Source organism: Ctenopharyngodon idella, chromosome 3 (genome assembly GCF_019924925.1).
Source record: "Ctenopharyngodon idella isolate HZGC_01 chromosome 3, HZGC01, whole genome shotgun sequence".
NCBI classification, from domain to species: domain Eukaryota; kingdom Metazoa; phylum Chordata; class Actinopteri; order Cypriniformes; family Xenocyprididae; genus Ctenopharyngodon; species Ctenopharyngodon idella.
Genome location: NC_067222.1, coordinates 5,701,290 through 5,716,156, shown reverse-complemented (window position 1 = coordinate 5,716,156; position 14,867 = coordinate 5,701,290). Strand labels below are relative to the sequence as shown.

Below are 14,867 nucleotides of genomic sequence, written 5' to 3'. Positions count from 1 at the left end.
GCAGCAATCACTGTATGAAATAAAAGACTTGCATTATATTTGACTCTCAACATTAGAAAACAAATCATTGAAACACCGAATGAAAATGTTTTTGAACAATCATTTGAAACTCTGATCTGTCTGATTTTCACCTCTGGTGTCAGCAGTTGACATGTTCATATTCTGTTCTCTCCTCTGTCTTCAGTCGATCATCTTCTCTGACTATTGATATCTGTCTGTTCATCAACCTGTAAGAGATTCATCACAGTCCTGAGACTCTGTTCATTTCATCAGACAGGTGTATGGAGCTCTGAACACTGCTGTGAATTCACTTTAGATGAAACCTGTCAAATGCATAAATGTAAATTGTGGGACGGGACGGTGGTGAGTGACTTACCTTACTGGAGTAAAATATGTTTTTTGTTATGTATATATCGTTTGACATTTGTTCTGTTATTTTACTGTTACTTTTGGATGCACATATTGACTTTCTTCTTCTTCAGATTTTATACTGCAGCATTATGCCCAAATACTTACATTATTTTTTCTACATCAATCCACACTCTGCAAAAAAACAGATTTGTGACAACTTTGCTTAGTTTAAGCAGCTTCAGCAGTGATCTGGATTTGGTCATTTTCTGCCATTCTTCTCCTCAGATCCTCTCAAGCTCTGTCAGGTTGGATGGGGGCCGTCGGTGGAAAGTCATGTTCAGGTTTCTCCAGGGATTTCAAGTGTGGACTCTGTCTAGGTCACTGGAGAACATTCACTGAGTCCTTAAACCACTCTTTGCTGTGTGCTTGGGGTCATTGTCCTGTTGGAAGTTGAACCTTCAGCCTAGGATGAGATCCTGAGAGGTCTGGATCAGGTTTTCTTTAAAAGATATCTCTGTATTTTCTTGTGTTCAGCTTTTCTTCTACCCTAACCAGTTCCCCAGTCCCTGCCACTGAAAAAACACTCATACAGCACCACCATGCTTCACTGTTGGGATGGTGATTGTGCACAAGTGATGAGCAGTGACTGGTTTCCTCCAGACATGACACCTGAAACTGAGGTTCATCAGAGCAGAAAATCTTGTTTCTCTCAGTTTGAGGTGGCTTTCCTGTGTCTTCTTCACTTCCTGTGGCTTTAGTCTGACCACTCTGCCCTAAAGCCCAGAACTGTGAAGTGTTGCATTAATGGTCGTTCTTCTGTAAGTTTCCCCTATCTCCACATATGATCTCTGGCTTCTTGTTTACCTCTCTTTCTCCCCGATTGCTCTGGTGGGGCATCTAGCTCTAGGAAGAGTCCTGTTTGCTCCAGACTTTTCCATTTATAAATTATGGAGGCCTCTGTTCTCTTGGGAAATTTTAATGCAGCAGAAAGTTTGAGTAGCCTTCCTTAAATCTGTGCCTCACTATTTCTGTTTCTGAGCTACAGACAGTTTTTTTGACTTCATTTTATTAGATCTTATATAGACAGGTGTGTGCCTTTCCAAATCACATACAATCAATTCAATTTGCCGCAATCAATGTGCAGAATCAATCAAAGGTTATCCAAAGAAACTGTCTTAGCAAAGGGTCTGAATTTTATGTCAGTGTGATATTCCAGGTTTTCTTTTCTTTTCTTTTTTTTTTTTTAAATTGTTCTCACATCTGTTTTTTTGGTTTGCCATTACAGGGTGTGGAGTGTAGATTGGTGTGAAAAAGTAATTTAGAGAATTTTGTAATATAGAATCAACATATCAAAATCTGTAGAAAAATGAAAGGGCCTGAATACTTTCTGAATCCTACTGTATGTTCCTTAACTCTGAGATTAGATAAACAGTATGTTCCATTTCCTGCTTGTCTTGCTGGAGGAAGTTTCAGTGAAAAGAAGTAGCAAGTAAAACTGCTTCAGATAATCACTTTTTATCTAAATCTATCAGGTCCTTAGATGTGCTACAGAAGACACAATCACGTAAATAAGCAGCTCTACTGAACTACGTTAAACTGAATGATTGTATGAAATTAACAATCTCCTTCATACAATAAAAACTAAAATCTAAAAGAAATCAGTGTTGAACAACATATAGAACTTTTATCTTGTTTGTTCAGCATTTCTTAATACAATTGTACATGCATTTGTAGCAAGAAAACAGAATATAAACTAAAAACAGCAAATATTTGTGCTTCTCAACACTGAACAGTGTTCTCTGACAGAAGATGAAAGTGAAACTGATGTCACTGGAGCTCATACAATTGTTAATTACATTCATAATTAAACTAAACTCATTATTTATTGTTACACCTCACAATTACTTTTCATAGAACAAACATAAAATATGAAATATACCTGTATTTGGAGGTTTCATCATGCTTATACGTTTCTTTCCTTGTTGCCAACGAGAGCAGCTAGAAGTTTGCGGGTGGAGTCAGTCAGTTTACAAAGGAACCTGTTTCTGTCTGTCTGGTCTGACAACAAGTGCAGGTAAAAGTTCAAGATACAGTTCCTGTAATATGAATAAATGATAAAGACAACAGCAGCTAACCATTAAGACTTTTAACAATAAAAGTAAAATCTGGCTATTCATTTCTATTAGAGAATTTTCAGTGATATTCTGTTAACTGATGGATATTTTGTGTTGTGTAAAGCAACTAGAGAACTCCACCTTCTAGATTGTCTAATATCATCAAATCATCCTCAATTTCATGTTCTTTATGAATAAAATCAGCAGAAACACGAGAAGAAGATGCCATGGATGCGAAATCTTTTGTTTCAATCAGCTTCACATTATCAGCTCAGTGTTTTATTACTTCAGTTACAACAGAAAACAGCAGGAAAAGATTCATACACATTGATTTTATAAACATATAAATCCCACATATGTGTTAATTGTAAGTAAAACCAAGTGTCATGTTTCTAAATGTGATTTTTTAAGTTGAAAGTGTAAATATAGAGTCGTTTCTGTCCTCTGGTGGTGAGACTGTTGACTGCTGCTCCAGATATTATAATAAAAGACCTCAAACTGCAGTTCTTTACTTATAAAGTTACTGAGCCATTGAACTCCTCAATGGAGAGCATCTAAATTCACAATTTAGTTTCTTTCTCCTTATCCATCTTCTGCTATCATTCACTTCCAGTTATTTTAACTGTGCAAAAACAGTCTGTTATGTTGCTTTATATTGCAAACTTTTGGTTGTGATATAATTTTAATTTCATTATCATAATCTTAAACACACTGGATTGTAGTGCACATGGTTTTACCGTTTACTGCACTTTGTTATTCTTCTAGTTATTGACATACAGGTGCTATTGAATCGGAAGTCTTGCACATTCAAAAAATGGCTTCTAGATAAGCTTTAATGTACTATTGATGTAGGAAACAATATTTTCCTACAAATTTAGGAAAATAAGTTTATCATTTACTACAAAACAACCTTTGATTCAAACTCAGTTAGCACAAACAACCATTTGCAAATAAAGTGAAAGACCTTTGAGTTGAACATTTTCAGTGTTTATCAAAAGTCCAAGAAATGACATTTTATTTATTTTTTTTTATTCAGTTTGAGATAAGGAGGATCATCTATGTCATCTAGGAGACAACAGTAACTTTAGTTTTGTGCTGTTTAAGCACATTGAAATACTTGTGTCAAACTGTTTTCTACCTCTCATTTTTTTTATTAGTTCAATAGATAACGTCTCAGGTTACGTATGTAACCATGGTTCACTGAGAACAGGGAACGAGACTCTGTGTTCGAAAACGCATTGGGGTACGTCATCACGTGAACCGGTGTCTGAAAGCAATTGTCAAATCTCACTAATCCTATTGGCCAGCGACAGCCTATGACGTCATTGTAGCGCGACCCGAAGTATATAAGGAGCGCCTAGAGAACCAGTCAGTACCTTATCGTCTGAAGGGACTGTTCAGCAGGCAGAGTTGAGTTCCCTGTTCTCAGGGAACCATGGTTACATGCGTAACCTGAGACGTTCCCTTTCGAAAGGGAACTCAACTCTGCATTTGAAAACGCATTAGGGAACGATATACCCATGCCGCCATGCTTGAGGGGAGCGCATGCCAAAGAATGGCTAGACAAACGTCAGAACTAGCAGCTTCAACTGAAGTGCCAGAACCACTCCCTCTACGGGTCATACATAGGCTGTCAGTGACAGCATTCCCTATGGCCAACAGCCCAAGCTATAAGCCTCAAAGAGGCCTTCTGTAGAAGGCCTACCAAGGCTGCTCAAAGGCTTCTGGAACCAAGCTTCTTTTCAAAGAAAAGAGGGTACCTTTAAGGGAATGTGGCCAGGGGGCCCGAGGGAACCCTAGCCAGTCACTTGTCAGGGGGAACGTACTCGACCCTGATTGCCACCAGGGAGGCTGACCTGGTCTACTTTTACAGAAACCTAGTCTTGGCCAACAACCTGTCTGATCACAGAGTCTCAGTCACGTTCTTCACACAGCAGTACATACGCGGGGGCAGGGGGCTTTGAGGATTCAGGAGGCTCACCATCTTCATCCTCATCAACCATCTCCTGCTTTCTTGTTTGGCTTAGAACAAAAAGAGCAACTGCTGCAGAATCTAATGATGACATAGACAACACATCATCAAAATCACACAGCTCTCTCCCGTCAGCCGTTGAAGGTCACGGGGAATTTCACCCCTTCAACTCTTCACCAAGCTCCAGCTGAAAACCCCATGATCTAGTCTCTACTTTGCCTCAGCAAAAGTAAGAACCGGACCATTAGGTGCAGCTGACGGTCCTTCTCCTCTCGAGGAAAAGACCAGAAGAGAGTGGAGCATTTTACAAGTAAAACACACTCACAATAACAAATAGACAGATCCCACAAGAACTGCCTGAACATGCTCTTTTGTTCTCATAAAAGAAAACATTATAAGTTATGTGTGTGATCAAATGTCCACACTATGGGACATGGATGCACATACTTCCTGAAACTTCACAAGTTCGTTTCCTCATAAAATCTTTAAGCTAATAAGGTTAAGCGTATTTGGCTTGCTGTCTGCTGTGGAGGGGCTCGAGGAAGCAGCTTCAACTCGAGCTTGGATATACCCCCCAGGGACTACTAGTGCCTGGAAGAGGAGTATGATAGATGAGATGTCTAAATGATGTGGTGGAGTTGGGGAGGTGAAGGGATATCGAAAACAACTGATGCCAGAGCAGGGTGAGTAGCTGCTTATATGCTCTGGTCGTTAATTGAAAGATTAGGGATCCCTCCTCTTGAAATTATGTTTGAATTTCACTAATTGAAAGATTAGATGGGTTCACTCCTCCCGAAATTACATTGTGAACTTCACGTTTGTGAGACACAGTAAATTCTCTTACCAGATTCGAAGCAATCACAATCAGACAAAAGAGTCCCTGAAGACGCCGGCCAATAAGATTGGTGAGATTTGACAATTGCTTTCAGACACCGGTTCACGTGATGACGTTCCCCAATGCGTTTTTGAACGCAGAGTTGAGTTCCCTTTCGAAAGGGAACTCAATTTTCTAAACGACATGCTTTGCAGTGGCAGTTAAAAATATATATGTGTACAAAGAAGTCTGGTGTAAGATACGTCTTTTTGACTTTTGTAAATTATTAACTTGATCAACTTTTTGATCCCCAAGTGGAGAAGAGTTTCAGAGAAAAAAGACCAAAAAAGTTACTTGTGAAGTGAGCTCAAAATGGCAGGTCAACTAAAAGTCCTCGGCTTCCTCTTCTGGTTGTTTTTCTTCAGTTTTGTGCGAGGTCAAGGCAAGTGTTGATGTTGTTCTTTATTTTCAGTGTCCTTTTCATTTACATTTTATTGACTTGAATGTAAATATTACTCATACAGTATTATATGAACTTCCTGTAACATTTAACTGACCTCACGTAGCTTTAGAGAGAGTTGAGCTTGTACTTCAGCGTGTGATATACATTAGACAGTAATGTCTTTGAGTAATGTTTGTTTGTGCTTCTTAGCATGTCTTTGAGAGGATATTACATATGAAAACACAGAACTAGTTGTGAGTGCTTCATGTGCTGATGGTGAAAAAGTGAATTGAATGACAGGTTACACTGGTTTTTTTAAGACAGCCCAGGCAATGCTTCAAACCACTGTCAAACTACTAACCTCGAATGACAGTTTCATGTTAAGAGTTAAACAACTCCACAAACAACATTAACAGCTTCACTTATTACTAACAATTGGTGCATTTCCCAAAAGCATCATTTGCAAACTATGGTTGCAAGATACGTTGAGTCGTCTATGGAACATGCAACCATAGTTGGTTTCGGGAAACTCACCCCGTGTTTGACTTTATTTCTGTCATACATCTACAGAATTTCTTATTGAGAATTACAGAGGTTTAGATGTTGATGATTATTGAAAGTGTTTAATTTGAAGTCACTTTCATTGATATCATTGTCTGCTTTAGTTGGGCTCTTGACCCCAGAGATTTCTTTTTGTCTTGGTTATTATAATAATGTTTAAAAAAATGCTAAGATAAAAGTACAAAGATAACTACGATGCAATGAGATCAGATGAGATGTTTTGTCATGAATATTTACCAGTCTTGTGATGCTACAGCTGTGTACATCTGGCCGTGCAATCAGATGTGATCTTTTGAAGGTTGTGAGCTGCTCTATTATTTAGACACACAAAAACTTCAAGAATCAGCATATGAATCTCATCAATGGTGACATGCTTAATGCTACAGTGCATGCTGGATGCCAGCAAAGTAAAAAAAAAAAAAAACATCCATTCATCCCAGCATGTATTGCAGTATGAATAAGTTGTATTGCTGTTGTATTGTTTATTAGAATGTTTTGCTTTCACTGTTGTTGAGGTTTGTATGATGAGTGTCTCAATGTCCTGTTAAAAAAAATTTTCAACGAAAGATGTTATGGCATATTTAAAAGTTTATATTGTCACAGTGTTAATGCATTAGTTGTCGTTTTCACATCAGCAGTTTTTATGATAATTCTGTAATACAATCATACAACACTTAAGTGCCACTTATTAAAACATTCATTTGAACGTTAAAGATGCAGACAGCTTTATCTAACCTTCTTTAACTTAAACTAGCTTAAACCTTTATAATTGCCAATGCACAAATGTCCTCTGACAACACTATTGCATTTGCTGAAAGAGAATATATGCACTAAAAGTCAAGGGCCAAGAGCCCAATTAAAGCAAACATGGATCACCATAATGGTAACAATTATTTTCAATAAATCATCAACATCTAAACCTACGGAGCCCCAGACATGACATGCAGGAAAAAAAAAAATAGTAGGCTAAATTATGTCATGTGCGGGGCTCCATATAAACCTTTGATTCTCAATAAGAACTTGATGTCTGACAGAAATAAAGTCAAACTGGTTAGAAATAAATGAACCTGGTAATGCTGTTTTTAGAGTTGTTTAATCCCCCTCTGCTGAGATCTTGATAGATTTATTGTCTTCTTTTATTGTCAGTTATCCTCGTTCTTCTTAGGCTGTGGCTAAAGTCAGTTGCTGTTCTTATGTTTCTCTTTCCTTGAGTGATTCTGCTTGTCAACAGCAGGTGTTCATCACTAATGAATACCGGCGTGATGAATACGATCCTCAATTGGATGGAACTGAAATAAATACTTTTAATGTTGCGATCCTGTCGGACTTATGATAGCAACCTGAATTGTAACAAAGCACTGTTGGCCAGAGGAGAACTGGCACCCCGACTAAGCCTGGTTTCTCCCAAGGTTTTTTTTTCTCCATTTTAACACCAATTTGCCACTGGTCTGCCACCTAATGTCACCTGATGGAGTTTGGGTTCCTTGCCGCTGTCGCCTCTGGCTTGCTTAGTTGGGGACACTTGACTTGACATTTGATATTCAACAGTGCTTTGATCTGCCTGCATTGTCACTATTCTTTAAGAGCTGCTGTGCAGCCAAACAATGTACCAGTTATCAATGTAAAGCTGCTTTGACACAATCTACATTGTAAAAAGCGCTATATAAATAAAAGTGACTTGACTTGACTTGACTAATGTTCAATCATCACTAAATCGATCACTTTATATAAAGTTACTGACATGAGGGATAAAAAATGAATGGATGAATAAGAAAACCACAAGCTTGATGTGTTTGCTATTAAAAGGCAATAAGCCCCGAATGAGGCCAACGCCAACTGCAATCAAACATGTGTTTAGCGGTCGCACAGTGCAAATATAACACAAATTACATCTCAGAAGTTGATCAAACATTGTTAGACATATGTGACATGAGGAAAATAAAACTATTGACTACCATCAGATAATTATGTGGTAACCGTGAAACACGATCATGAAACCAATGAATGCATGAACTTTCAATTTTACAAAATGCCTTTTAACACTCTGGAGTCGAGAAACGTGCTGGCACATTTTGCTGGATTTTTTCACATAGCAGCAAAATCAAATTAAAATCTTTTTTTTTTGTCATAGAGACAGAAGTAATATATCAATTGAAACTATACGTACATACATACAAAACAAATGTTAAATTTAATTTTGTATTTTAGTTTGCAAATGCGTTGGCTTAAAGAGTGTCGCTGACATCTCACATCAAAAAGGTCCCTGGTTCATCTCTGTTGTTTGTTAGTGTCCTGTCATTTTCTGCAGCTTGTGATTCGAGCAATCAGCATTGCCTGGTAGCATTGTGTGCATAATCACAAGCTGATCTCCCACACCTGTCACTCATTCCCCTTACCCTATTTATTCCCAGCTGTGTCTACCTCTTGTTGTCAGTTGATCACTATGTTGTGTTGTGTGGATGTATTTTTGTCTGTGCTCTCTATCTTGTGTTTTTTGTTCTCGTGACTTACCTGCTTGATATTGTGCTCAGGACCCTAAGACAAGGAGTTTGAGTGGGACATTATCTCTTGCTGGAATCCTGCTTTTGTTTCCTCTCGGTGGTCTCCTCAGTCTGTGTCCGCTTATGGTGTGCGGAGAACATGGGAGCCACCATACAGAGCTTCTTCATCTTCACTGTCACATATTCACGTTTGTTCTTCAAGTTTTCCTAATAAACTTTTCACGTTTGTTCACTGCATTTGAGTCTTCCATTTATCTGAAGCCTGACAGAGTTTGCATGTTCTTCCCATGTTGGCGTGGGTTTCCTCCAGTGTCCGGTTTCCCCCACAAACATGGAGACACTAAACTGTATGTGAGTGTTAATGTGTACATCTGTGTGTAAGTTTTCCCTGTAATTGACTGTAATCAGTGTGTTTCCCTGCCTAGGGTTTAGGCTTTGCTTGAGCGCCCTCGTGACCCTATGTAACACCTCACCCAGGTCCTACTCGCCCCGCTCTGCACGGGCCTCGAACCTGGGTCTCCAGCGTGGGAGTCGGACACTTTGACGAGGAGGCATCCCCTAGCGTCAGTCGCTAGAGCATCTCTTGAGATCAGAGGAGTGAGGTTTACTCGCACAGCGACTACTAACTGGCCTCCGTTACACCTACATAGAAGAACGGGCCGATGTAAGTCAATAGTATCCAGCTGCAGAGCCAAACATCATACTTTTTAGTGTGTAGCAGAAGAGTATTCAAGCGTTGTGACATACTATCACGTCATAAAATTGCATCTTTAATGGATGCTCTGTTGCATAGTTGCATTCTGAGAATAAGAATTATATAAAAAACAGTTGAACCAGTTCTTCAACAGGTTTGATATAGGGCTCCCTGCTGCTCTCCAATGCCCCTCCCAACAATCAATATCCACTTTTTCACTGAAGCCAGGGCTTTCAATGGGCCATGCCGGGATGGGCTAATAGCCTCAGACTTGTAGCACCTAGCCCAAAACCACGCTGCGTTTCCACCGTTGGGCTAGAAGCTCTACAGCTCTTCACTAAAAAATGCCTCTGGAATAATGTCACACAAAACCCATAATTTCACCAACAAATAGAAGTTTAAAGGGGCTATATGTAAGATTTTTACTTTAATAAAGCATAAAAAATACCCCAGTATGTTTGCAGAAATCTAGGAAACATGCTAAGTTCACCTACTTGTTTCTCAGAAAAACAATGCTACAGCCAGACATTCTACTTTGAAATCTGTCTTTGTTTTGGTCTGTGCGAATTCGTGTGCTGCCAGTTTATCCAATAGTATTTCGACATAACAGGTTGCCAGTTGACGGAAAACACAGCATTGCAGCCATGGAAACCAGCAAACAAACTGGATCAGAGAATCGCAGATTCTACCTGACCTAAAAAGCCTCTGCATCCATCTAAAGATCTCTATGAACGACAGCATATTAAAACAGACAAATCAACTTAAGTCTCCTCGGCTTTCATTGTCAATTGCGCTCCCTCTTGTTGTGTGTCCTCAAGCTGGCAACCCGTGTCTTTGAAGGAGGGAGCGAGGCAAAAAATATTTTGAATTTGGACTGCAGTATCTATTTCGACCACTGGGTGTCATTCCTACATAGAGCCCCTTTAAGATAAAGGGAATTTGGAAGGCAAATGATTCTACCCGACCTAAAAAACCTCTGCATCCATCTAAAAATCTCTATGAACGACAGCATATTAAAACACAGATAAACCAACTCATCAGCTTACAGTGTGTAAGTCTCCTCAGCTTTCATTGTCAATTGCGCTCCCTATTGTTGTGTGTCCTCAAGCTGGTCACCCGCGTCTTTGAACGAGGGGGCGTGGCAAACAATATTTTAAATTTGGACTGCAGTACCTATTTAGACCACTGGGTGTCATTCCTACATAGAGCCCCTTTAATCAGAAAACTAATCAGAAATAAATCACTGGAAATCACAGTGAGATCACAAAAAACGAACATGATAAAAGCGGCCGTTTGTTTGCATTTTTGTTGTTTACTTAAAGATTTAAAACTCAAGCATCAATGTTTTATTATAGTTTTACAATAATAAGTGATACATTGATCATAATGAATTAATTTGTGTCAAGATTAAACATTAGTCACAAAGAAATAAAGTGGTATTTACCATTATTTCACAAAAGAAAGAGGACACTTATTCACTTATTCAGTTGCATCTGTTTGTTTATTTGTTGTCACAGGACAGTATTACATCACATAGAAAGAATGATCAATTCTACAAATTTTCCACCAGAAATATGACCTGAGCAGCTTTAGCACTCTTTCCAGTGACAGTCCCAATACAGTTATAATTTCAGTCAGAGAAACAGGAAGCTCCCGAAAAACCAGAGTTGCTATCATCATCCTGCACATGCCACACAAGTGTATTCATTTTTCAGAACCACAGAACAGGAATGAGTCTTTTAATGTTTTTACATGATTTGAGTAAACATGAATCTGATTGCCTTTGTTATTGTAGCACATCTTCTAATAAAGTAAAATAAGATTAATATAGTGGTATATAGGCTAACAATTAATATAACTGATTTAATACTAATTCCCTTATGCCATATAACATAATTGCTATGAAATAAAGAAACATTTAGAAACCCACAACCAGTGTGGCATCAATGCCACCTTCATTAAAATGGCATTAGATAATATGCATCTTAAATGTTGCCGATTTTCTTGTTGAAATATACTAAAAGACGATAAAGACACTCATCAGAGGAACAAGAAACACCATCAGGGAAGCACAAAGACAAGAAGCCTCAGATACCTTCACCTGCACTGGGACCCACTTATCTGTGAACAGGGAATATAATGCAATGCAGCGAAATGTAATGTGTTCATGACAGAAAAATTATCTTATTAATGATTAAAATTAAGTGAAATGTTCACCTGTTTTTCCTTCAGACAACATCAGAGGACCCATGGATATGGAAGCACTGTCATGGAAGTCCAGAGACCTGCGCTCTCTCCAGTGCGGTCCAGAGGTACAGTTCTACAGGAGAAAAAGACAAAGCCCAGCTGTGTAAATCCCTGTTGAATATCACCGAACAAGCATGAAACATGAAGGAGTGCACTAAGTCTCCAGAAGAGGGCAGCAAAAACAACTACTGTAGCATCCCTGACATTAAACCTTGTCACTATGGGCATTAAGGGTGCTATATTCCTTATGATGTTTAGATTAGTGTTTGATCAACAGGATTTTTTTAATGGCAGAATCTTAAACCTTTACATTTACAACCATCCATTATAACCGTCACATTCCACGAACAATAGATAGATAGATAGATAGATAGATACGGCTAATATAATTGGTAAATTACATTGCTAGAGGTTTTGTAAACTCACCGTTGAGCAGCGATTGCTTGACAGAAGGCAAAGATGAACAGCACAGTGCAGGTAAAGCTTAGTGGAGTTTGCAGTGAAGATAAACATCCTGAAGGAGAAACGGCTGGATGTTGAGACGCCGTTCTGCAGCAGCTCCACTGTATCGTCATCTGGATTGGGGCACCTGAGAATATCAATAATGATAATTATCAAATTCTCTCATGAAAGACATGTACTATAAATTTGCATTCCATGTACAAAAAAAAAAAAAAAAAAAAAAAAAAAAAAAAATTGGAATCCTGTGTTTTAGTACAGATTGTGATATGGTTTATTTTTATGTGCAGATCAAAAAGTATTTTTTTACATGTTACAGTGACGTAAAATGATCATTTTGGAATAGAAAAGAAGCATTTCTTTACTCTTGAACAATGAGATCCCAGCGTAAATCATAATTGGGATCATTCACAGGTGTAGCCCAACACGTGTCCGTCACCAGGGCAAACTGTCGGCTGTCGACCCCCTCAACACGAACTTCCACATGCATCTCCTGGTCGAGCTCTGCATCCACTGCACCAGTGAAGGGCAGCGTAAACTCATCATGCTGATAAGGAATCATGCGAACACGATATCTCCCTTCACCCGCCGGAAGGCTCTTGTGCACAATGCTGTTAAAATGGTGAATAGGTCTGTGTTAGAATTACCCTGTTTTATGGTAGTTTTTAGGAGTACACCATATATCTTTAGTTTAGAAATGTTTACCATATTTGCTTTTTTTATATATTCATTTGTGTTTTTCATTTTGTTGTCATCTCACAATTCTGACTTTTTTTTCTCACAATTGCGATTTATAAAATTAACAATTCTGAGATATAAACTCGCAATTGCATGATATAAAGTCAGAATTGTCAGTTTATATCTCAGAATTCTGACTTTTTTTTGTTCACAATTCAGATTTTTTTCTCACAATTGCATGATATAAAGTCAGAATTATGAGAGATAAACTCACAAGTGCGTGATATAGTCACAATTCCTGAGATATAAACTCGCAATTGCGAGAAAAATGTCAGAATTGCGAGAAAAAAAGTTTCAAAAAAAAAAAAAAAAAAGAATCCTATGTTTTAGTACAGATGGTTTATTTTTTATGTGCAGATCAAAAAGTATTTTTTTACGTTACAGTGACGTAAAAATGATCATTTTTGAATAGAAAAGAAGCATTTCTTTACTCTGAGTTTAAATCTCTCTGTGAGAAAAAGTCAGAATTGTGAAAAAAGACAGAATTGTGACTTTATATCACGCAATTGCGAGTTTATATCTCAGAATTCTGACTTTTTTTCTCAAAATTCTGATTTTTTTCTCACAATTGCGAGTTATAAACTCTTGATTGCGTGATATAAAGTCAGAATTGCGAGATATAAACTCACAATTGCGTGATATAGTCACAATTCCTGAGTCAGAATTGCGAGAAAAAAAGTTTCACACAATTGTGAGTTTATATCTCACAATTGTGAGAAAAAAAGTCAGAATTGTGAGAAAAATCAGAATTGTGACTTTATATCACGCAATTGTGAGTTTATATCTCAAAATTCTGACTTTATAACTCGCAATTGTAAGAAAAAAAAGTCAGAATTGCGAGAAAAAAGTCAGAATTGACTATATCATTCAATTGAGACTTTTTATCTCAGAATTCTGACTTTTTTTTCCTCACAATTGCGAGTTATAAAGTCAGAATTGTGACTTTATATCACGCAATTGTGAGTTTATATATCAGAATTCTGACTTTATAACTCGCAATTGTGAGGGAAAAAAAAGTCAGAATTCTGAGATAAAAACTCGCAATTACTGTTTCTATTTTTTATTTAGTGGTGGAAACGGGCTTCCATAGGATTAATTCACTCACAAAAAAAAAAAAAAAAAAAAAAAAGAAATTAAGAAAGAAAGAAAGAAAGAAAGAAGTTATTTTCTTAATCACAGAAAATGTTGACATCTGCACTAGCTCTTCTTGGCATGTTTATGATAGTACAACTAAAATGAGTGAAATCCGCACCTCTCCAGTGGGTTGATTTCCACATTCATGGAAAGTGTTTGTGTTTGGGGGTAAGCGCAACTGAAAGAAAGCTTCAGAATTTTCTCTCTGCTGATGAGGCCTTCTGATTTTGGTGTCCCCAGAATAAAGTTATCATAGATAAAGTGGGTGCCGTTGGCCTGTGGAAAAAAAGTGTTGGACAAAATGATGTGAACATACGGGAAATCTGCAATATTTCTTTATTAAGGTGTTTCCAAAATTTGCCTTTAATACAGCTTTCAAACTTATTAGAGTAGATTAATACAACTTCTGAATAGTTTCCAGTGGAGTGTCGTCTATCAGAACTTCTGCCAGTTTGTTCAGAGATGTTGAAGGAGGGAATCTACTTCTCACACTTCACTCAAAACATTGACCACAAGAGTTCAATAATATTCAAGTCAGGTGATTAAGCTGACCAGGGCAGATGATAAAGTTTATTTTAGAGCTCCAACACTATCCGTGTTTTATGATCATAACTCCTTTTTTTTTTTTACATTTTAGCATTAGTGTCTGAGATTTTTTTTTTTTTTTAGCAATTGCAGTTCTTTCACTGATGTTGGCTTTGTGAAGATTTCTGTGGTCAGTTTTTGTGAAAACATGATCTTCAGGGTAAATACTGAGATTTGCTCTCAGTTTGCAGTTTGTCTGTGTTGTTTGGACACAGTCCTTCTTATTACTCAGTGTGCATCCCTATCATTTACTTT

At 37.8% G+C, this 14,867-nt stretch overlaps 1 protein-coding gene across 1 annotated transcript; it reads right to left on the bottom strand.

The window, feature by feature from the left end:
* Window positions 1-11,877: 11,877 nt before the first annotated feature.
* Window positions 11,878-14,296, bottom strand: LOC127508661 (pancreatic secretory granule membrane major glycoprotein GP2-like). Its single transcript, XM_051886803.1, has 3 exons — window positions 14,146-14,296; window positions 12,521-12,766; window positions 11,878-12,285 (listed from the first exon to the last, which is right to left on the bottom strand). The coding sequence occupies exons 1-3, from the start codon at window positions 14,172-14,174 to the stop codon at window positions 12,102-12,104; spliced, it is 459 nt and encodes a 152-aa protein (XP_051742763.1). The 5' UTR covers window positions 14,175-14,296; the 3' UTR covers window positions 11,878-12,101.
* Window positions 14,297-14,867: the final 571 nt, after the last annotated feature.

Coding starts and splice junctions, on each gene's coding strand:
- LOC127508661 (XM_051886803.1), bottom strand. CDS start 14,174: ATGAATGTGGAAATCAACCCACTGGAGAG. Junction 12,767..14,145: donor GAAATCAACCCACTGGAGAG/GTGCGGATTTCA, acceptor CCATTTTAACAG/CATTGTGCACAAGAGCCTTC. Junction 12,286..12,520: donor TGGGATCTCATTGTTCAAGA/GTAAAGAAATGC, acceptor TGATATTCTCAG/GTGCCCCAATCCAGATGACG.